The sequence below is a fragment of the Lissotriton helveticus genome, chromosome 12, assembly GCF_964261635.1.
Source record: "Lissotriton helveticus chromosome 12, aLisHel1.1, whole genome shotgun sequence".
Classification (NCBI taxonomy): domain Eukaryota; kingdom Metazoa; phylum Chordata; class Amphibia; order Caudata; family Salamandridae; genus Lissotriton; species Lissotriton helveticus.
Genome location: NC_136073.1, coordinates 600,145,925 through 600,168,614, shown reverse-complemented (window position 1 = coordinate 600,168,614; position 22,690 = coordinate 600,145,925). Strand labels below are relative to the sequence as shown.

The following is a 22,690-nucleotide window of genomic DNA, read 5'->3' as shown; positions in this document are numbered from 1 at the left end:
GATCAACCAATCGCCCAGATACGGGAATACAGGTATCCCCGACCTTCTGAGATGTGCTGCCACCACAGCCATCACCTTGGTGAAAACTCGAGGTGCAGTAGTAAGACCAAACGGAAGGACCGCAAACTGGTAATGTTGCGATCCCACCGTGAAACGGAGATACTTTCTGTGCGACTTCAGGATAGGAATATGGAAATAAGTATCCTGCAAGTCGATCAACACCATTCAGTCCTCTTCTAGCAGCGCCTGAAGAACCTGAGCAAGGGTGAGCATGTGAACTTCTCCTGTTTCAGGTAAAGGTTCAAGATCCTAAGATCCAAGATTGGACGAAGTCTGCCACCCTTCTTGGGAATCAGGAAATACCGGGAGTAGCATCCCTGACCCTTTTCCTGCTCCGGAACCACCTCTATCGCACCCTTTCGTAACAGTGACAGGACTTCCTCCTGCAGGAGAAGTAGGCGGTCCTCTGAGCAAAATCCTTGGCAAGGAGGGTAATCTGGAGGAAATTCCAGAAAGGGAAGAGCATACCCATTCTCTTCAAGATTGAGAACCCAAAGATCTGATGTAACCAATTCCCAATCCAGTAGAAAATGGGTAAGCCGACCCCCTACAGGACCCGCATGATCCGGAAAGGCAAATCTAGGGCTGCTTTGCTGATGGTGAAGGGGGTTGGGAAGAGGAGGAGGAGGCTTGACGTCCTCGAGGACAAGCTCTTTGTTTGCCCCTGTAGGATTTATATAGTGGATTTTGCTTTTGCTGCTGCTGTTGAGTTTGACGGTAGGGACGAAAGGACGAACGTCCAAAACTTCTATACCTCTTAGTCGCAGAGCCTCTGGACTGCAGCCCCAAAGATCTGGCACTAGCCCTACTGTCCTTAAATCTTTCCAAAGTTGCATCAGATTTTTTGCCAAATAGTCCAGCACCATCAAATGGGAAATCCAACAAGGCTGCCTGAACGTCCGCAGAAAAGTCAGATGACTTCAGCCAGGCAGCCCTTTTAGAGGCAACAGAAGTTCCCATAATGCGAGCAACTGAATCAGCAGTGTCAAGACCACTTTGAATCACTTGACATGCAGCCGCCTGTGTATCGGCCAACACCTCATTAAAATCCTTCCTGCTGTCCTCAGGAATTTTAGGAGCCAACTGCCGTACAGAGTCCATCAGGGCATGTATATATCTCCCCAAGAGACATGTGGCATTGGTCGATTTTAGAGCCATACTTGCCAAAGAGAAAATCTTGTTCGCAGTCTGATCCTGTTTCTTGGACTCCTTTTCCCAGGCACTTGAGGGAAAGCACCAACAGTTTCCTTCAAACAGGCTGCCTGTATAACCAGACTTACAGCCAAAGGATGTGAGGATAGAAACTCAGGATCACCAGGTGCTACCCTGTACCTCCTTGCAACACCCTTAGCCACTGCAGGAGCTGTAAGAGGCCTGTTCCAAACCTCCAATATAGGCTCTGTCAAAGCCTCATTAAAAGGAAGCAATGGTTCCACAACTGAAGATGGGGAATGGAGGACCTAAGTCAAAAGATTAGACTTGTATTCAGCTGTAGGCAAAGTCAAATTTAAAAGATCCGCAGCTTTTTTGATGACCACATGGTATGGTGCAACGTCCTTTGAAGGGGCATCAGATACAGAGGACAGCTCCCATCTAGGGGAAAGCTCCAAACCACTAACATTCCTCAAATCATCAAAATAGTCCTCCTGAAGCTCACCTTCTTCCACCTCAGCCTCAGCCTCTCTAAATCTTTGCTCCTCTATAAGGCGCTGAGCTTCTCGCCTCGATCTCTCCTTCAAGAGTCGCGCCATCGGATCCGTGACCGACTCCGATGGAGCCGGTGCGGCGTCGAGATCGGATCTGGAAGCCCAGGTCGCTGCTCACGAGGTCGAGTCGGAGCCGGCGTCGATGACCTCGGAGGCGCCGAGAAATGCCAAGGCGGAGCCGGCGCCGGCATAAATGGCATAAAAGGAGCTGGAGCATAGGAGTGGGGAACTACTAAATTATATGCCAATGGACCCATGGGACCCGAAGGTGCACCAGAGGGGTACAAAGCTCTTGAGTAGACTCCATACATTGCGTTTCAAAACGAAGTAGGGTCTTGACCTGGAGCTGGGAAGGGCGGGTAAGGACCCACAGGATGCTCTCTCGGAGGTTCCAGATTCGCCTCCTCTTCCACAGGCGGATGGACTGGAGTCATCGAGCCCTCAGGTAATGGAGCCTCTTCTTCCTCTCGAGCCGGGGACGGCGTGGAGAGGGATCCGATACCGGAGCCGGAGAACGCACTGGCAACTTCAAGGGTGAAGCCTCACCTTCTGGAACACCAGGTTAAGGAGACACCTCATCTTTTCTATGCCTCCTCTTAGGCGACTTCGGTCTCGACTCCGAGTCCTTACCGGAGTGATGTCGAGATCCATGCCTTCACTTCTTATGCGTCTTCTTCGTTGACCTCGAAGCATGACCAGATGACGACCTCGAAGGCGACGCCGTGCGGGACCTCGACCTCAACTTCGACCTCGCCCTACTCGAACGCAATCTCAAAGTCTTCTTCTCCTTTCTACCTTTCAACTTCACCACCAGAAGTTTTGCTTCCCTCTCTCAAAGAGCCTTCGGGTTCAACTTCTTACACAAAGAACAGCCTTTGACATCGTGGTCCGAACTCAGGCACCATATACAATCCTCGCGCGGGTCCGTAATCGACATCATCTTGCCGCACTCCCCACATGGCTTGAACCCAGTCTTCTTAGACGACATCTTCAGCGAGAAACAAAGAAGCAAGAAGACACCAAACAGAGAAAAACAGTAACAAAGCTACTAACAGCTACAGAGGTTCTCCGAAACCGTTAGCGTCGACGACGTGGAAAAAAGGGAACTGATGTCATCACGCCGGCGTAGGCATATTATGGAGTCGGTGACGTCAGCGGAGCCGCGCACGATGTCGTGCGTTCCTGTAACGTCATCCACGCCGGCGAGCTACAAAGAATTTTCCGAACGTTGCTGACGCAGGGGGATATTCACAAGGTGAGGAATCCTCTGGCAGTTGTATCCATCAGAAGCCGCCTTACTAATACCGTTGACAACTTTGGTCGGCCTGCATTTGACCGCTACACACTCCAAGATGTCCACCACAGAGGGATGATACTTTTGCTACACAAGCACATGAGGGGCTTGCTCCTATTGGCTCCAGCCTACCTCTTCTCTTTCCTCTTCTCCTCATTTGACAATTCCCAATAGTGCTCACCAAGCATCCTAATCCATTGGGAATAGACCACTTGGCCGCCTCGTGTTACTTATTACATGAGGTGGCCTAGATTTCCAACATGAACACAGATCGCAATATGCCTAGATTCCACCATGAGGGATCCCTAGGAGTTATGTGCACCTGATTTGCTCTCCATCACTGTATATGCAAGAGTACTTAGCTTTACTATACTTTTCTATGACCATTACCCTTGATTAACAAAACATTCAACTGTCTTAGTTTACTACTTAGAGGCCACCTTACAAAAACCATGGTTGACTTTGGGATGCCCAGCTTTTAACCACTGCACACTCTGAGATAGGCGCCACTGAGGCATGATACCTCTGTTACATCAGCACGTGAGAAGCTCACTCCTTTTGGCTCAAACTCGCCCCTCCCCTCCTCTCCTCTCCTCATTGTCCACTAGGTCATCACTCCTTCCAGCTGCTGCCCACACCACACCTGAGGACAATCGCTCCAATTGCCCGTACCTTCAATGACAGGTCTTCTGCTCTGCTCAGTCTCGAGCCAGGCAAGCAGAGGTGGGTAGGTCTCTTGTGCTCTCCGTGCAGAAACCATGTGAGTATGGTTGCTTCTCTTGAAAACGTTTTCTTTTTCTTTTAACACTAAGGGGCCAGATGTAGGTAAATCTATTTTACCGACTCATAAATACCGAATTTTACCGATTCGGTATTTATGAATCGGTAAAATAGAAGTACTGAGATGTAGGTAAATCCAGATGTGCATTTACAGAATCGGTAAAATTCGGTATTTACCGATTCGGTAAATACCGACCGGTAATGCCCATTCATTCCTATGGGCTTTGAAGCCCATAGGAATGAATGGGCATTACCGATTCGGTATTTACCGAATCGGTAAATACCGAATTTCACAAGGGTGCAGGGGGTGTCACTTTGACACCCTCTAGCACCCCCAAAACAGGTTTGGGTGCCATGTGGCAGGCATACATGCCCTATGGGCAGGTCTGCCTGTCATATGGCACAGGTGTGCATGCACACATGTGCATGCACACCGGAATCGGTATTTTACCATAAAATTGAATTTGATGGTAAAATACCGATTCAGTAAGGCTTGTGGGACTCAGAAGAGTCCCACCTACATATCAAATTTACCGAATCGGTAAAAATGCTGATTCGGTATTTTACAGAATCGGTAAATTTACCGATCGGTAAATTTACCGATTCTGTAAAATATGTGGCCCTACATACCATTTCTCAAATACCGGTCGGTAACAGCCGAAAATACCGATTTTCGGACATTACCGACCAACCTACATCTGGCCCTAAGTCATTTGGGTCCACTTGATTTACTGTTTCTTTTTACTGACCATCATAGCTCTTTCCACTGTCAGCAGCTGAGCACTACCCTCTGCTTTTAACCTATACAATGGAGGACAACCAATCACTTATGATACGCTGAGTAACACAAACGCAGATTGGTTTATTTTGTCTGTTCCGTGTATGTTCACTTGCTTATTCTGTTATATTATATGTACTTGTGTGTTTTTCACTTCTTTCACATTGTGGTGACTGGTCAGCGCCAAAAATAGCATGCACATGTCTACCTTTAGAGACACTATGATACAGTGAGTTGGAAAATTGATTCTGGTGACACATTGAACCAAACATACAAAACATTTGTTTACTGAGTGTTTTCTTTATTTTTTCATTTATTTTCTAGGTTAGATGATCAATTCTAAACATTTTGAACCAGGTATTTTCTTCTAAAGGAATACCATAGCAGCATATCATGTCTTAGGTGTGGGGTCAGACAATCCCCCATATTTTTGGTCCTGACGAATCTTTGTGGAACCTTTTTAGGCCATCGAAACACCACACTCACAGATTTAGTCTACTTGGATACATCACACCCCTGTCTTAGCCCCAACCAAATTATATTTTTTTAATCCTACCAAGGGAACCATCACTTTACAGTTCAGTTCGGTATCTCTTAGATAGTTTTAGTCTCCCTTTACTTCACTGTACACATTTACGAATCTCTGACAGAATATCTAGTCTGAAAATATCGACAGACAAAATATCGATGCTGGAATATCGAAGGCAAGTATATCGACACCCTATCTACAACATGGTAAGTACAAAAATATCGAAACAAAAATATGGATGGTAAAAATATCGTAATTAAAAATATCGTTTTAAAAAAAAAAGATAAAATTAAGGAAATAGTACTTATATATATTTTAAACTTATGTTAAAATGTGTTATAATGTTTAAAATGAATAAATAATACATATTTACTATTAAACATTTAATTAAAATTAATAATACAATATATAATATATACTTAATTAATTAAAATATATACATAATTTTTTTAATAATTATAAAATATTAACAAATACTACAATTTAAAAATACATCAACACTCATAAAATAATAACATAAATAATAATAAATAATTATATTTAATAAATAACAACAATTAAATATACTTTCAATATTTTTAAAATTCATTAAATACAACGTTATGTAACATCTTAAATACATAAATAAATATAAATAATATTGAATAGCATAAGGGTAAAAATTACTATTCAAACTCCAGAGGGTGCAACAGTAGATAAAGCGTTGGATAGCGTAAGGGTAAAGATTACTATTCCAACTCCAGTGAGTGCAACAGTAGGGAAAACGTTGGATCGCGTAAGAGTAAAAATTACTATTCCCACTCCAGAGAGTGCAACAGTAGGGAAAGCATTGGATAGCAAGTGGGTAAAAATTACTATTCCAACTCCAGTGAGTGGAACAGTAGGGAAAGCATTGGATAGCGGATATGTAAAAATGACTATTCCCACTCCAATGAGTGCAACATTAGGGAAAGCGTTGGATAGCGTAAGAGTAAAAATTACTATTTCCACTCCAGAGAGTGCAACAGTAGGGAAAACGTTGGATAGCGGGTGGGTAAAAATTACTATTCCAACTCCAGTGAGTGGAACAATAGGGAAAGTGTTGGATAGCAGGTATGTAAAAATGACTATTCCCACTCCAATGAGTGCAACATTAGGGAAAGCATTGGATAGCGTAAGAGTAAAAATTACTATTCCCACTGCAGAGAGTGCAACAGTAGGGAAAACATTGGCTAACGGGTGGGTAAAAATTAATATTCCCACTCCAGTGAGTGGAACAGTAGGGAAAGCGTTGGATAGCGTATGGGTAAAAATTACTATGCCAACTCCAAAGGGTGCAACAGTAAGAAAAGCGTTGGATAGCGTAAAAATAATATTTAATATTCCAACTCCAAAGAGTGCAACAGTATGGAAAGCGTTGGATAGCGTAGATTGGCAAATTACTATTCCAACTCCAGAGGGTGCAACAGTAGGGAAAACGTTGGATAGCGTAGGGGGGGGAATTACTATTCCCACTCCAGAGAGTGCAACATTAGGGAAAGCGTTGGATAGCGTAAAAGTAAAAATTACTATTCCCACTCCAGAGAGTGCAACAGTAGGGAAAACGTTGGATAGCGGGTGGGTAAAAATTACTATTCCAACTCAAGTGAGTGGAACAGTAGGGAAAGCGTTGGATAGCGGGTATGTAAAAATGACTATTCCCACCCCAATGAGTGCAACATTAGGGAAAACGTTGGATAGCGTAAGAGTGAAAATTACTATTCCCACTCCAGAGAGTGCAACAGTAGGGAAAACGTTGGATAACGGGTGGTTAAAAATTACTATTCCCACTCCAGTGAGTGGAACAGTAGGGAAAGCGTTGGATAGCTTAAGAGTAAAAATTACTATTCCCACTCCAGAGAGTGCAACAGTAGGGAAAACATTGGATAGCGGGTGGGTAAAAATTACTATTCCAACTCCAGTAAGTGGAACAGTAGGGAAAGCATTGGATAGCGGGTATGTAAAAATGGCTATTCCCACTCCAATGAGTGCAACATTAGGGAAAGCGTTGGATAGCGTAAGAGTAAAAATTACTATTCCCACTCCAGAGAGTGCAACAGTAGGGAAAACGTTGGATAGCGGGTGGGTAAAAATTACTATTCCAACTCCAGAGAGTGCAACAGTAGGGAAAACGTTGGATAACGGGTGGGTAAAAATTACTATACCCACTCCAGTGAGTGGAACAGTAGGGAAAGCGTTGGATAGCGTATGGGTAAAAATTACTATGCCAACTCCAAAGGGTGCAACAGTAAGAAAAGCATTGGATAGCGTAAAAATATTATTTAATATTCCAACTCCAAAGGGTGCAACAGTAAGGAAAGCGTTGGATAGCGTAGATTGGCTAATTACTATTCCAACTCCAGAGGGTGCAACAGTAGGGAAAACGTTGGATAGCGTAGGGGGAAAAATTACTATTCCCACTCCAGAGAGTGAAACAGTAGGGAAAGTGTTGGATAGCGTAGGGAGAAAAATTACTATTTCCACTCCAATGAGTGCAACATTAGGGAAAGTGTTGGATAGCGTAAAGGTAAAAATTACTATTCCAACTCCAGTGAGTGGAGCAGTAGGGAAAGCGTTGGATAGCGTATGGGTAAAAATGTATATTCCAACTCCAAAGGGTGCAACAGTATTGAAAGCGTTGGATAGCGTAGGTGGGAAAATTACTATTCCAACTCCAGAGGTTGCAACAGTACGGACAACTTTGGATAGCGTTGGGGGAAAAATTACTATTCCCACTCCAGAGAGTGCAACAGTAGGGAAAGCGTTGGATAGCGTAGGGAGAAAAATTACTATTCCAATTCCAAAGGGTGCAACAGTAGGGAATGCCAATTAATAAATATTTACAAAATATATTACACATAAAAAAATGTAATTAATTACAATTAAATTACTTCCCACCCTATTCCCCTATAAACCCACAACCCACTCTGGTACTAAAACATAACATTTAATAATAATTAACATTAATTACCAATTAAATAAATATTTTATCAATTAAAATAATGAATTGCCAATAAATAATTACATAAAAAATTAATTATTTACAATTAAATTACTTCCCACCCTATTCCCCTATAAACCCACAACCCGCTCTGGTACTAAAACATAACATTTAATAAAAATTAACATTAATTACCAATTAAATACTTAATTTATCAAATAAAATAATTAATTGCCAATTAATAATTACAATTAAATTACTTCCCACCCTATTCCACTATAAACCCACAACCCACTCTTGTACTAAAACATAACATTTAATAATAATTAACATTAATTACCAATTAAATAATTAATTTATCAATTAAAATAATTAATTGCCAATTAATAATTAAATAAACATTTTATTAATTACAATTAAATTACTTCCCACCCTATTCCCCTATAAACCAATAACCAGACCTGGTACTAAAACATAACATTTAATAAAATTTAACATTAATTACCAATTAAATAATTAATTTATCAAATAAAATAATTAATTGCCAATTAATAATTACAATAAAATTACTTCCCACCCTATTCCCCTATAAACCCACAACCCGCTCCGGTACTAAAACATATAATTTACTTAAAAATAAATGTATTAATATATAAAAATAATACACATATAATAAAAATTTATTTAAATACTTTACAAAAACATATAACACATACATAATAAAAATCAAAAAAATTATACAAATATCGATATTAATAACATCGAAATTAGTTACATCGATATATATGCTATCGATATTACTAACTTCGATATTACTTACATCGATATAAATTAATTCGATATTACTTACCTCAGGGTTGATATTCTGTCCTACGATATTCTTGACATCGATATTCTGTACCTTCGAAATTTTAAACACGATATTTTGGTAGGTCGAAATTTTCAACTCGATATTTTGACTGTGTACCCACATGTACATCACCCCTCACATACAAAATGCCCTTACACAAGCACTTCTCATCAGACATCAAAAATAAAAAGATCTCCCCTAAAGTGACTCTTCTTGGGGCCCGTAGGGCATTATAGCGCTGGACCTATGAGAAGCAAGCCCACTATGAAGCATTACATCCTCAGTGATGTGTGAGGGCACCAAAAATAATCCTTAAGATTCCCCCTTCTTTGCCCGCCTTCCTTTCTTCTTTGCTTTTTGATAGGAACAATACCTCCACTGCTTTTTGCATGAATATGGCCTCACATCCCCTGAATGGGGATTGGCTCTAACATGAAGACTACCTATTGGCTAAAGGAGATCCATTAGGGAAATGAGTATAGCCCTGAAATGTTGTGGCTTTTATTGATTCAAGTGGAGAGGATTACCTCAGGGAGTTCATCTCCATCTGCTTCTTAGTAGGTCAGTCCTTCCAGGGAGTGGGAGAACCATACCTGATTTTCCCTACAGGCTAAGCCCAATGCTGTGTACCCATATTATAAAAATTACCTTTACTAATGGAATACACAGTTCTACCCTTCTCCGACTTTGTGTTAAATTGACTTCTCCAATGGTTCACTACTGACCCTTGAGAGCACTAACCTCCTCATTCACATGATGGGCAAAACTGTCAATCTGTTCGGTGAGTTCTTCCATAAAAGAGACATGCCATTCTCTGTATGGGGCTTGTTTTAGGATAGTCCCCAGGAACTGCAAGAAAAACAGTGAGAGACTTTAATGCAGTAATAGAAACGTAAATGCAGTATCCATGGCTGACGTCTGCAGTGATTTTGAGAAGATAAGGGTAAACAAACTTCAGCTAACAACCTCTGTAATGAAATTATATTTGGACATAAGAACCAGAGAACACATACAGCAATGCTTAAATAGTGTGGTGTGATATCAGTGCTGAGAAGAAACAGGAGGCCTTGACAGTGGCCGTGATTTACACAGAAACACATGTAACAAAACCATGCTGCCCACAAATTATTGTGAAAAGAGCAACAGTGCAGCCATCCATACAGAAAACACATTGGGACTATGCAACAATATCACATACTTAGAAGCAGAATGCAAAAACATTTTGGGTATCCAGCAAGGGAGCAGAATGTAAATTTAGTGTTAACAAGGGTGAAGACTGAACACAAGGAACATAAAATTTCATCTCAGGAGCACAATAGAAGCTCAGTGGAGTGTGACGGCCCGGCAAAACATACAGTGACAGAGTGACAATTCAAATGAAGATAGGGAGCATGGATCATGTGCCTATCCGATTGCAGAATATGAATTTACTGATAATGTGGAATGCAGTGGGAAGAGTGATAGTGTGACAATCCAGGGAAAGAAGAACGTTGTGCTAGTGTGACTATCCTGGGGGATAAAAAAGAGTCGGAGGAAACAATTACCAGTAAGGGGCTACATTTTTAGCCCTGTGCAACAACAGTCAGATTTATGAGTAATGCAATGATCACTGTGGAGCCTGTAATTTACCTGCATAAAACATGCAGATAAACTCTGATACATGTAGGACTAGGTGTCGTAAGCATGCAATTTCCAGTTTTATGAATGTCAACTTGGGCCAATAAGGTTTTTAATGCCTCTGGTAAACATTACATATTAGGGAAATGTTATGTACCGGGTACAGCTGCTCCACCTCTGTGCCCAATCATAATCAACATCATAGTAACGATCATAATCCATAGAAATAATAGGGATATGGTGAGAATATTGCAACCTCATAGCAGAACAGCACTATGATGGGGTGAATTTAATATCTGCATATATTCACGCTGAATGAGTGGCTTTGGAAAACAAAGAGACAAGCGTCATGTGTGACATTCATTAGCAATTCATCCTTACTGAAACAAGCGTGCATTTCCACTTTGCCAAGTCAAAGTTTCTTTCCGTGGAAGCTGAAATAGTAGTTGGTAAAAAAGAAATATATGTAAGTAAAAGTGAATAGCAAGCATCATTTCAAAGGCAATGTGCTTACATACCAAGCACTAGCAGAAGTAGATTCACACAATTCAAAGTGTGCAAAATGTGTTTGTTGGCTTAGCCTGTCCTGGGAATTGAGTTCAAGGTCATTAGTTGTTCATGTGCCCTTGATGTTACTCTTAGGTCCTTATATCTGGTTGTAATTTTAGGTTTATATATTCTGGTTTCCTTTCTTATATAACAGAAAGGTCACCACACCACTTGTTTGCAGAAAATCATTTTATTACAGAGCTACTGCCAATATGCATTTCAGCTGTCAGATTAAGCCTTGATCACATAGGGGATCGCCGTTGTGGTTCAGAGTAAAAAAGTGCATATGTGCTCTAAAATTACACACACATAGAAAAATACTCCTTTATTATATCAAAGACCAAAATATTTTGTAACAATTCTTAATTTGCTATAATACCCAACGTACTCCAATATAGTCCTAGGTAGTCGCACAAGCTTTTACCGACATTTGTCCTACCTTGCTCTACATAACAGTTCTGGCCCTGACGTTTTACCTAGTTAGGTGCTGCATAAATGTTGTGTAGTTTTCTCAAAAAACTAGCCTAATTTATTATGCATGAGGATTCTTAGTATCACAGCAGGATTACAATCTTGTGCATAATAACTCTGTATAAGGGTCGCCACTATCGTCATCCTTGGCTTACATGCCCACAGAACCATGGCACATCTAGGTAGAACCCCTGATGGTACCGTTCATGTATATAAGTACCACATCTTTGCTGGGCAAGCCGGAGGAGAAAAAGATTCTATGCTGACATGCTGACACGAGACGCTGAAGTCCCTGCATGCAGACACTCCAGTTAGCAGTCGTCTGACATTACTTGTGGGTTGTCCACTCGAGACCAAGATGGGGTCCTTTGCTTTCTCACATCAGGTATTGGGGTTTGCTCTTTCCTAGGAGGTTCTTGGCTATACTCCAACATACATGCTAGGTACACTTAGGTACATCTAGTTAGGGTTTGCATCGTAGGAGTACGCACTATTAACTTTATGTATTTATATGTCTGCATATATTCACTATTTTATCACCATGGAAGAATTCTACTTTTTATTTACTCTATTGGTGCTTGTAATCGTCTATATCTGTTTCTGTCTCGTGGTTATTGCAGCACATGTATTTTATGCTAGAATGACTCTGGTTCAATAAATACTTATTGAAAACACCCCCACCATTTAGTCTGTGTATCTCTCTGAGATAAAGTGAGCACAAGTGACCAAGCAAAAAGTATTGTACTGTTTCCATGATCCCTGAGGGGTCAGGGTTCTCATGTTCGATAGTTGCCAGAAACTATTCTCTCCTTGGTAAGGTTGTGGGGCTTATAGTGGCACTGTGAGCTAGCTGGTCTACATACTAACATATTCTTTGGGGGTGTCTGGAATCAGTCTGGACACCAATCCCTTAGTTTATGTTGTCTAAAACGTGGAGATCCTTTATAGATTTGTAGGAACTACCCGACTAATTCACATAAGTGACATTATAATTTGCAATTAATTCTACTTTAAAAACACAATAAAACACTTCCGCATGATATCTGCTACACAGGCTGAAATATAAATCTTGTTTTTAAGAAAACAAGGGTGACTAACCTTACAGAAATATGTATCAATCAATTTATTAAGAACATAATATCACCAACTTTTCTAAATGTTCCTCCATGTGAACTTCTCACATAGTAGGATTCAATTATGCAACATTTAAAACATTACTTTTAACTGCAACATATGGTTGTACCAGAGTTCTAACATTTTCTTTCATATTAATTGCTGTGAAATACCCTGTTCATCCTTAGTCATCACACAAACAATGTTATGCCCGAGTAGACTAAGCTAACCTACCATGTACCCTGACTAATACCTACTTCTAATACAAACGCAGAGAGAGCGTTTGGTGTTTATAAATGTGTGTGCAAAATCTCTTCTGTATTGAGGCCACCAGGAGTTTTTGTTTCAAGTTTAGTCATTAGAAGAGTTGGTGCTACTGAGTTGTTACAATAAGTCACAATTGCTATACTCCAACATACATGCTAGGTACACTTAGGTACATCTAGTTAGGGTTTGCATCGTAGGAGTACGCACTATTAACTTTATGTATTTATATGTCTGCATATATTCACTATTTTATCACCATGGAAGAATTCTACTTTTTATTTACTCTATTGGTGCTTGTAATCGTCTATATCTGTTTCTGTCTCGTGGTTATTGCAGCACATGTATTTTATGCTAGAATGACTCTGGTTCAATAAATACTTATTGAAAACACCCCCACCATTTAGTCTGTGTATCTCTCTGAGATAAAGTGAGCACAAGTGACCAAGCAAAAAGTATTGTACTGTTTCCATGATCCCTGAGGGGTCAGGGTTCTCATGTTCGATAGTTGCCAGAAACTATTCTCTCCTTGGTAAGGTTGTGGGGCTTATAGTGGCACTGTGAGCTAGCTGGTCTACATACTAACATATTCTTTGGGGGTGTCTGGAATCAGTCTGGACACCAATCCCTTAGTTTATGTTGTCTAAAACGTGGAGATCCTTTATAGATTTGTAGGAACTACCCGACTAATTCACATAAGTGACATTATAATTTGCAACTAATTCTACCTTAAAAACACAATAAAACACTTCCGCATGATATCTGCTACACAGGCTGAAATATAAATCTTGTTTTTAAGAAAACAAGGGTGACTAACCTTACAGAAATATGTATCAATCAATTTATTAAGAACATAATATCACCAACTTTTCTAAATGTTCCTCCATGTGAACTTCTCACATAGTAGGATTCAATTATGCAACATTTAAAACATTACTTTTAACTGCAACATATGGTTGTACCAGAGTTCTAACATTTTCTTTCATATTAATTGCTGTGAAATACCCTGTTCATCCTTAGTCATCACACAAACAATGTTATGCCCGAGTAGACTAATCTAACCTACCATGTACCCTGACTAATACCTACTTCTAATACAAACGCAGAGAGAGCGTTTGGTGTTTATAAATGTGTGTGCAAAATCTCTTCTGTATTGAGGCCACCAGGAGTTTTTGTTTCAAGTTTAGTCATTAGAAGAGTTGGTGCTACTGAGTTGTTACAATAAGTCACAATTGAAATAAAAGAAAAGGTGCCAAAACAGGTAGTGCTCTAAAATAATGTTGACCTTGGATATACTGAAGAAATATTTTTTTCTATGTTTATGGAATTTTTTGGCACAAATGTACTTTAAAATACTGAATCAAGATGCCGCATTCTTATGTGATCAAGGCTGCGTCTGACAGATGAAGCGCTTCATGGCAGAAGCTTTGTATTAAACAGATTTTTTCGGCAAACCAATGTGTCAACTGCCTTTCTGTTATATGCGGAAGTAACCCAGAACTTGCAAGAAGATACCTGACTCCATTTCAGTTATTGCCTCATACGGTTTGGAGTATGGCATCGGCAAGCTACAAAGAAAAACTGTGACTATTTCTTTTTTTGCTTCCTTGTACAAGCCTTCAGCCAGACCTCCTCATCTGCTGGTCTAACGTGTCCTATCATTCACATTCTCTTCTGTCCTCCACAGCATACATCATGGGCCAATTCTGCCGTTGGCTAACTTCACTGTGAACAATGGCATTCGGCTTTTTCACAAGGAGCACATCCACACACAAATTATTTTCATTTATTAAGAATGTGACCTTTTGAGACCAAAACCGTATTTATTATCTTGGTATGAACCTGGCATCATCTCCCACCACAATACAAGTTTATAAAAACGTGAAAAAAACATGAGTGGACAAGGTCTAAAAGCTAGCAGCCAACACCAGACTTAATGGCTTTGTCATTGGTCAATGGTTGTTTGAAATGCCATTAATACTTGTTTAAATTGTGTGCTCACTGGTTCATGCTTTGGGGTCTCACCTTCTAAATATGTTATCAGCGGGGGGATCTTCTTTCTGAGGAGTTTTGCTAGAAATGGGTAATTTGCAGGAATCAGCCGTGCGAGAAGAGCCAAGACTGAAGTTCCCCTTTCGACATCCCAGCGAGGATATGAAGAAATTACCTGAAAACCCACAACAAAGAATTCAGAAAGTGATTCTGTCATGAGTTCCTATTCTCTAGCCTAAAACTTCTGGAAATGCTACCTTGGTCTCTACGCAGTACTTAGTACCAACCACATTTTGGCTGTTTCTGTTCAATGTAAGTAGCATGTCGTACTGATAACCAATTTACTGGAAATAAAACCATCAAATTCAAAAGGAAAAAAGCTGAGTTGAATTTAAAATCTCTATTAGCAGGTTGCATAGAAATGGCAGCAAAGCACTTGGGAAGAGGGATCTGGTGGAATATGATGGGGGGTGGAATGTGATACTCACTCACCAGCAATCTTATGAAGAGTCTGTGTATTGGAATTTCTTTAGCTGTTTAGGTACAAAAGAACGAAGATATGTCATACTCAATCCATAAATGACTGAGCAATACTTGCCAAAGGAAGACACATGGCTGACACACACACTTAAGACACCCAGTAGTACCTGTAAAGAAGATGATGGGTGATGGGAGGCATTTCAATGAGCCTCTAGCGGTCATGAGGATGCTTTGAAATTCCTGCAAATACTGGCAAAGGCACCCTTACCACTAAGGAGTGCCCAGGGGTGTACAGTACCTTGACAGCCTATGCTGCAATTCTCTTCCTCCCTCCCTTAGTGGTTGCTGTCAAGAAATGAAAGCTGGAGGAGGAGCTACCTAAGCTGCCATGCATAGGTTCCCGCTACAGCTTTCATTGAGGGATAGAAGACTCCAGTGGGATAAGAGAGGATGCGTCATGAGCCGTGGACGTGCTTTACATCCTGAAGGACCATGGAAAAATGGGAGCCATTTTCTGACAGCGGATACCCCAGAAGAAAAGAGGACTCCAGAGCATGTTCTTGCATATCTATTTTCTAATAAGGTTAACGACCTGGGGCAAGCAAGAACGAGCACATATTTTGCCTGTTCGATTCTGCTCAGGACTCCTAACATGAGTGACAAATAAATAGACTATGATACCATCTGCCCAGGTCACTTGCACTTTATCAACACATCCACTGGAAAGTTGAGTGGGGAGAGCTAATTGGTTCCCTGGAATTACAGCAATTACAGGTATTCACCACCAGATGCGAATCTCCTTCGTAACCTTGGAGTCAGTCAAAATATTTATTTTCACTTACCACCATTGAGCATGCATCCCTGCTTACAAGTGAGGGCCAATAACTATGTATGGAGCTGAAGTCCCAAATGTTGAACCAGAAACATTGCAGAGACAAATATCATAACTAATAACTCCATGGAGAAATAAAATACATCCCTGTTGCGGTCGGCAAAAGTAACAACACATAAATAGGTACCATACCCAGCAGGGTATGATCAACATACTAGACAGAAGTAACATCATGGAGAGCAAGAATACTCCAAGGTTTGAAGAGGAGCATTAGAGCCCTGAGTAGCCTCATGGTGTGTGGAAACCTGGGACAGTTAGTACATTGCATTTAGGGGATAGGAGCAATAACCAGACTAAGAGCTGAAACAAACAGGAAAGTCACTTTATGTCTGGCAAACTACAAAAAGTATATAGGGACTATTTACAAGCCCCTTGTGCCACCTGTGCATCACTTTTTGAGACACACCAGCAGTGCAACCTGCTGCTCCATATTTACAAGGACAGGTAAAGCCACCCTGCGTGGCTTTTAATGCCCTTGTAAATATGGCCCCTTTACACGCAACACTTGGTGTGGAACAGTTGTGCCATGGGTTTTGCTGTGAGATTTCCTGCGCAACACCAAGGCTTCTGCCGCATTTCCAGATTTACAAGAAATAGTGCACCTGGAAATCTGTAAGAATGCTACACCTCCCCAGGGGGAGGTATAGGGAGGTGCAACAAGAACACATATTTTTATTTCTCCTCGTTGTTTACCTCTTTCTACGCATACTGCAGCACATTTAGGAAGAGGAAATTACCTATTGCGATTGTTTTTGTGCACAAAGGTATGCCTAACTGCATAAAAACAAAGATATGCCTTGGTGCACAAAAACAATCATCCCTGTGACGCTGCCACCCTTGCACCATGGTACAAGGGTGCCTTCATAGGTGCATGGCAGCTAATTATGCACCAGCACTGGGAGAGCAAAGGGATCCCTTATATCATTGTAGATATGAAGCATCCCGGTGCTGCGGAATTAACGCAGCGTGGCACAGCCAAATGGCTTGAGGCACAGCAATTAGTTAATTCCTTATGAATAAGGCTCACAGCGAGCAGCAACATCAGCACAGACACATCTATCTCTAAAAGGAGAGCAATAAATGTTATTTGAAATATTGACACCCACATTCTATAGTAACTCAACCATCACATCCTGAGCTAATGGACTGGTTCTTCAACTCATGCCTGATCATGACAAAGTAAGAGGGGATCTGGGGAGTGGAGGAGGAAGCATTAACCGCCTTCAATGGTAGATCCCACTGTGTCAATGAGTAGGATGCTTAACACTCACCACATTCATGAAAGTTGATGCTTGCTTTCTTATCTACAACAAGTAGCATATGGCACAGTGCTGGCACAGATGAAGTATAGTCATCATCCAGCATGTAGCTCACAATCTCTTTCCAAAATCCCTACAAGAAAGAGCAACGAATGTGTTATTAGTATCATTAGCATTTAATAAGGCTGCATTCCCACAGATAAACAGTCATAGCCGGTGGGAGGGTTTCTGGTGGGTCTTCTGGAGATGGGGCTACATTTGAATTATCCCCTTCCTGATACCATTCCTTGCTGATGGGGTCCAAGACAGATTGCTGGTATTACACTGATGTAGCACCAACCCTGTTCAATGCTACAATCCATGATTCTATATCCGAGCAATTATTTGCAGAGAATGAGTGCAACATTTATTCTCCAAAAACCCTGTGAGTGAGCTGCTTTGTAAATGATCTCATTATCTGCTGTTATCCTCATAACAATCACAAAACAGAACTATCTTTATAAATGTGCCAGAGTGTGCAAAGCTATGGCTGGGAATGAACGACCCTGTTGATATGAAATATTGGTGCTTGATGTATCAAGTAGCAAATAGGAGATGCAGATTGAGTAGCTATGTTTTGCAATGTGACTGATGTGCCATTCAATCTCGTTTCAAAGTGGCTATTTAGACTATTTTGGAAAACCTGCCTCATTAAAAAAAATGAGGTAGGATTCGACGATCTTCTATGAATGCCGGAAATGCTGGGAATGAGGACTGCATGGGACAGCAGACCTCTATCCCTGCAGCAGAGGAAACAGACTTTACATCGTGTCTCAAATCACGCTGTGCCTTAACAACTTGGTCCAAACCACTAATAATAATAATAATAATGAGATTTATAAAGCACATAGCTGCGTCAGCTGCGTGTCCCAGCACTGGGGTATCAGTCCTATTATACAGAGTAAGAATATGAATTCCCCTAATCTAAGTTAGCGTGAAAAAACATGTTTTTAAATTCTTGCTATATCGTATTTCAGATTTTTCTTGCCTAAGCCAAAGTGGTAGGGAGTTCCACATCTTGCCTGCCAAGTAGTTGAAGGAATGGCCTCCAATGTGAGCATTTTTGATTCTGGGGATAGATGCAAGAGAGGCATCAGCTGATCTCAGATTTCTTTTAGGAAGATAAGGTGTGATCAGAGGTGAAGATATTTAGGGCCTTTATGATTGAGAAACTTGTGACAATAGCACATGGCTTTGAAATATACCCAATGCCTTAACGGAAGCCAGAGCAGCATTGGTAGAGCTGGGGATGATGGTGAGTGTCTAGGCAGATGAAATAGCAGCCAAGCTGCCATATTCTGCACCCACTGTCGTCTTCTTCATCATGTCTGTGACACTCCGCGATACAGAACAATGCAGTAATACAGTCTCAACATGATTAAAGACTGGACCACTGTCTTTCTGGCAGCTTCTGGCAGGAAGACAAGATGTTTTTAAGGTATTTAAGATCCCAACACATTGCCCTGCAAGACTCGTAATTGCTGTACGTGCCCTAATGTGTCTTTTCAATGCATTCCTTTATCAAGCAAGCCAATACAACCACTTCCCTGAAGGAAAGCGTTGTTGGACTAATGTTGTTCTTTAAGTCCAACTCTTTCCCTACAGTTGCACAGACTGGAGTTGGAATAGTAGATACTATTCCAAAGTCCAGTGCTTTCCCGAAGGCAAATCATGGTAACGACTTGGGTGAAAAAGGAATGCATTTTAAACATGCATTCATGGTTTAGATCACTATGCGCATATTTCCCACATACAAACCTGCAGCAGAGAGAGCTTTACTAAAACATGCTATTATGTGAGTTAGAGGATAATGAAGATAACCTGGGAATTGAGGAGTCTTTGGACATTCTGCAATTTATATTTTGTACACTTCTAGTTTATTGACCCACCTTATTTCACATCCTTCTCACTTACCTCGTCAGTATTTTTATGGCGTAATGCAATTTTATTGAGGAGCTGAAAGATTTGGATGTGGATGGTCTCTTCTTCAACATCAGATTCAGGATCTATGTGACTAATGCCCTGTGAAAATGTGGAAAAGCAAGAGAAGTAAAGTAACATATATTTTCACCACATTTTCACTGTGTTTTCTCTCCTCATGGAGGGTCAAGAGATTTGAGAGTGAAAACATCACAATTTTCAAATCAAGGTTGTAAGCACAGAGAGAACCTTTTGGCTTAAATTCAAATGTGAAATTAAAACCACTAGCCGCAAACATGTAAATAAAAATGTATTAATGAGGTTATGCACCCATGCTCCGCTCTACAGAGAATAAAAGTATATGGTCATTTGGCGGAGAAGTGTATAGCATTCATATACAGTGAAAATACCGGTGGACTCACTTATAATATGTAAGGTTCTGATGCACTGGGCACTACATCTGACACATTGCACCTCTGGCACCACAAGGTAGTCTCTCTTGCTCACTACAAAGATTGTGATGCCCCATGAGGCCTCCCCTTGCTGCTTGATGGGGAAGTATGTGCTACATTATGGTACTTCTTACACTCAATAAGACAAAACCAGGAACTGCATTTTTGGGAGGCAGTGTTGATATGAAATACTGATTTGAAGTATGTTTGTGCTACTTTGTGTAGGATTTGGTAATTTGCCCTGTTAGGCATTTCAACGATAAAGCGGGGTATGTAACAGGAAGGAGCCCACTAGATAATGTATTAGCAGTGAAAAACACAGCTTATCAGTGCATTCGCTGTATGCCCATGTGCCTTGCCCAATCACCCAAGAAATTTCGCAGTTAGCCCCGGCAAAGTCAAAGGGCCAGTTGTCTCACATAGGCTGGATTGTGTGGTAGGCCTATGTACTGCATGGGAGCACTGCTGTTGAGACGTGTATGGAGCGAGTCCCATTCTCACAGTGTCTGAGCATCTTATTTCTTTGCACTCATGCCAGTCAACATGTGCATCTGGTTACTAAGATGGGATCTAGGTATTCAAGCACCATTGTTACAATGCGATGCAACATAAGGACAGGCATCTGAATTGTTCCTGGCATGATGCCTCTGGCCTGTGGTAAAAAAAAACTATGGACAGTGTCTGGCTCATCTATTAGTTGAGCTTAATGGGAACCCAAGAGTAAGTCTAAGCATGGACTGCAGACACTCTGGATTATGGTCAGGCCCCAAGGAGATGGATACCAGACGTCATCAGTGGTGCCCAATCCCCACACATATTACTGAGCATGGACTTGAGTTGTGCATCTTGGTACAACTACTCTGTAACATGGATGCATTGGCCAAGCTTGAGGAAGTCCTACCTGGTTCACAGTGATCAAGAAGGTCATGGCACCTCTGCTGTTATGGGGGAATTGGTGGGACCATAAACCACTGTGGCCTACTCTCCCAGAGACACTGCCAAAGCCATGAATACTGCAGTTTTCAGACACCATGCCACCTGCCATTGCCCATGCTGCCACATATCACCTTCAGCCCCACAAGCACCAGTGAAGAGCACTGATCCAACACCCATTCCTGGCCCCTAGTCAGATGACAGGCGTTTCCTCCAGCTACTAGAGATAGGATCAACGTGTAAGTGCCCAAAGGACTTGAGATGGTCCAAGAAAAGAGAAGAAACAGAAGAAGTGCCCAATACAAAATCATACATGAGGCCTGTGGAAGAGGAGGGCAATGAAGGAGAAAGAGAATAACTAAAGGATATTATCAGACCACTTTCTGAAACTTGTTGTTCACAATAGTGGACGATTTTGCACAACATAAGAGCAGGATAAAAGTTATAAAATTGGCAGAAGGTCCACAGTACAAATCAAACCAGCTGCAATAGTTGAACTTCGGGATAACGACTCCACTTGCAGTTGACATCACTAACTCAGACCCCACAATAGTAAGGGTACACTAGGTTAAACTTTTCACAATAATGGAAAAACCATAGATTGGGTATACTGGAAGAATGGCTCTTGAAGTGAAATCTATAAGTAAATTCACTTGAGTGGTTTGGTTCACATCATGGGCCCCCTGGAATAGCAAGACATGAAGAAAAGGCATGTACAGTGTTGGCACTGATGGGCAGCTGCTGAATTTCAGGTGCAAATGTAAGCAGACAAATGGATAAGGGACACCCATAAAAGTGACAGAGGGAGAAAGACGCACTGGAGTGGAAGTAGGGAACATCAAGCTCAAATGAAGAACATAGAATGTCAAGGTGAGACTATGGGAACTAACGAGAGGGACATGAGGTCTATATTCCACCATCAGGGGCAAATATGTGACACTGCTGATGTATATTATATGGCAAAGTAACTACGTTGGGACACAAGGGGGCTAAAAGGTCCACTTAATTCTTGTGTGCTGACTACTGTTGCTGTTCCCTAACACATTCACCTCCCCAAATATGTGCATCTGCCACTTACCTGCTCTTTGATAAGGAGGCTGGTTTTTTTAAGCACATAATCCATCACAGCTCTTCCGTTCACATCATAAAAACCTTTGGCTGTTAAACTGGACATTAAACTTAAAGTGGCAAGAATAACCTGTAATTGAGAAAAAAGGTAAGCATGGTTAGTGAGAAACCCTTTTGGTGTATGAATAGGAGAAAATCACACATTCCAGTGAGAAAGTAGCAAGGGAGTGTGAGAAAACCATGCATTCTCTCCTTCCTTTTGTCCACAGAGTAGACAGATATACATTTTTATGTGTGGAAAGCCAGTACCTGGATACAACCTTTTAAAGTATGTTGCAAAAAGGGCTATTATGACACTCTGAGAATGAAATTAGAGTCAATTTAATTAAACTGTTTTTACAGAGTGTCTGACTGAAGTGTGATTGAGGGAATATTCAAATATTCCAGATGGGCTACACCTTCTATAGGTGCCTGAGATTTGATAAAAGATTAAAAAAAAAAAGCAAAATATGCCTAGGTAGGTTACAACCAACAAAAAAGCTCTCAGGACCTGATATTGATTACAAAAATGCAAATGAGAATTCAATAGGCTGTGGATTCCACTGCTGAGGGAATTAAAAAAAAACTAGAGTTGTCTGTGGGAAGAATGATGGCCGCTGTCTAACTCCACCTGTAAGATTGAGCA

At 41.1% G+C, this 22,690-nt stretch overlaps 1 protein-coding gene across 1 annotated transcript in view; it reads right to left on the bottom strand.

Annotated features, from left to right (window-relative positions):
• LOC144798691 (maestro heat-like repeat-containing protein family member 1) overlaps positions 1-22,690 on the bottom strand; it is a 63,364-nt gene that overhangs the window by 28,820 nt on the left and 11,854 nt on the right. The window contains exons 7-13 of the mRNA XM_078669689.1: positions 22,016-22,135; positions 19,547-19,654; positions 17,606-17,726; positions 15,455-15,495; positions 14,996-15,137; positions 10,955-11,007; positions 9,698-9,805 (exon numbers count right to left, since the gene is read on the bottom strand). Of these exons, the coding sequence (XP_078525815.1) occupies positions 9,698-9,805; positions 10,955-11,007; positions 14,996-15,137; positions 15,455-15,495; positions 17,606-17,726; positions 19,547-19,654; positions 22,016-22,135 (693 nt within the window). The remainder of the gene's footprint in view (positions 1-9,697; positions 9,806-10,954; positions 11,008-14,995; positions 15,138-15,454; positions 15,496-17,605; positions 17,727-19,546; positions 19,655-22,015; positions 22,136-22,690) is intronic.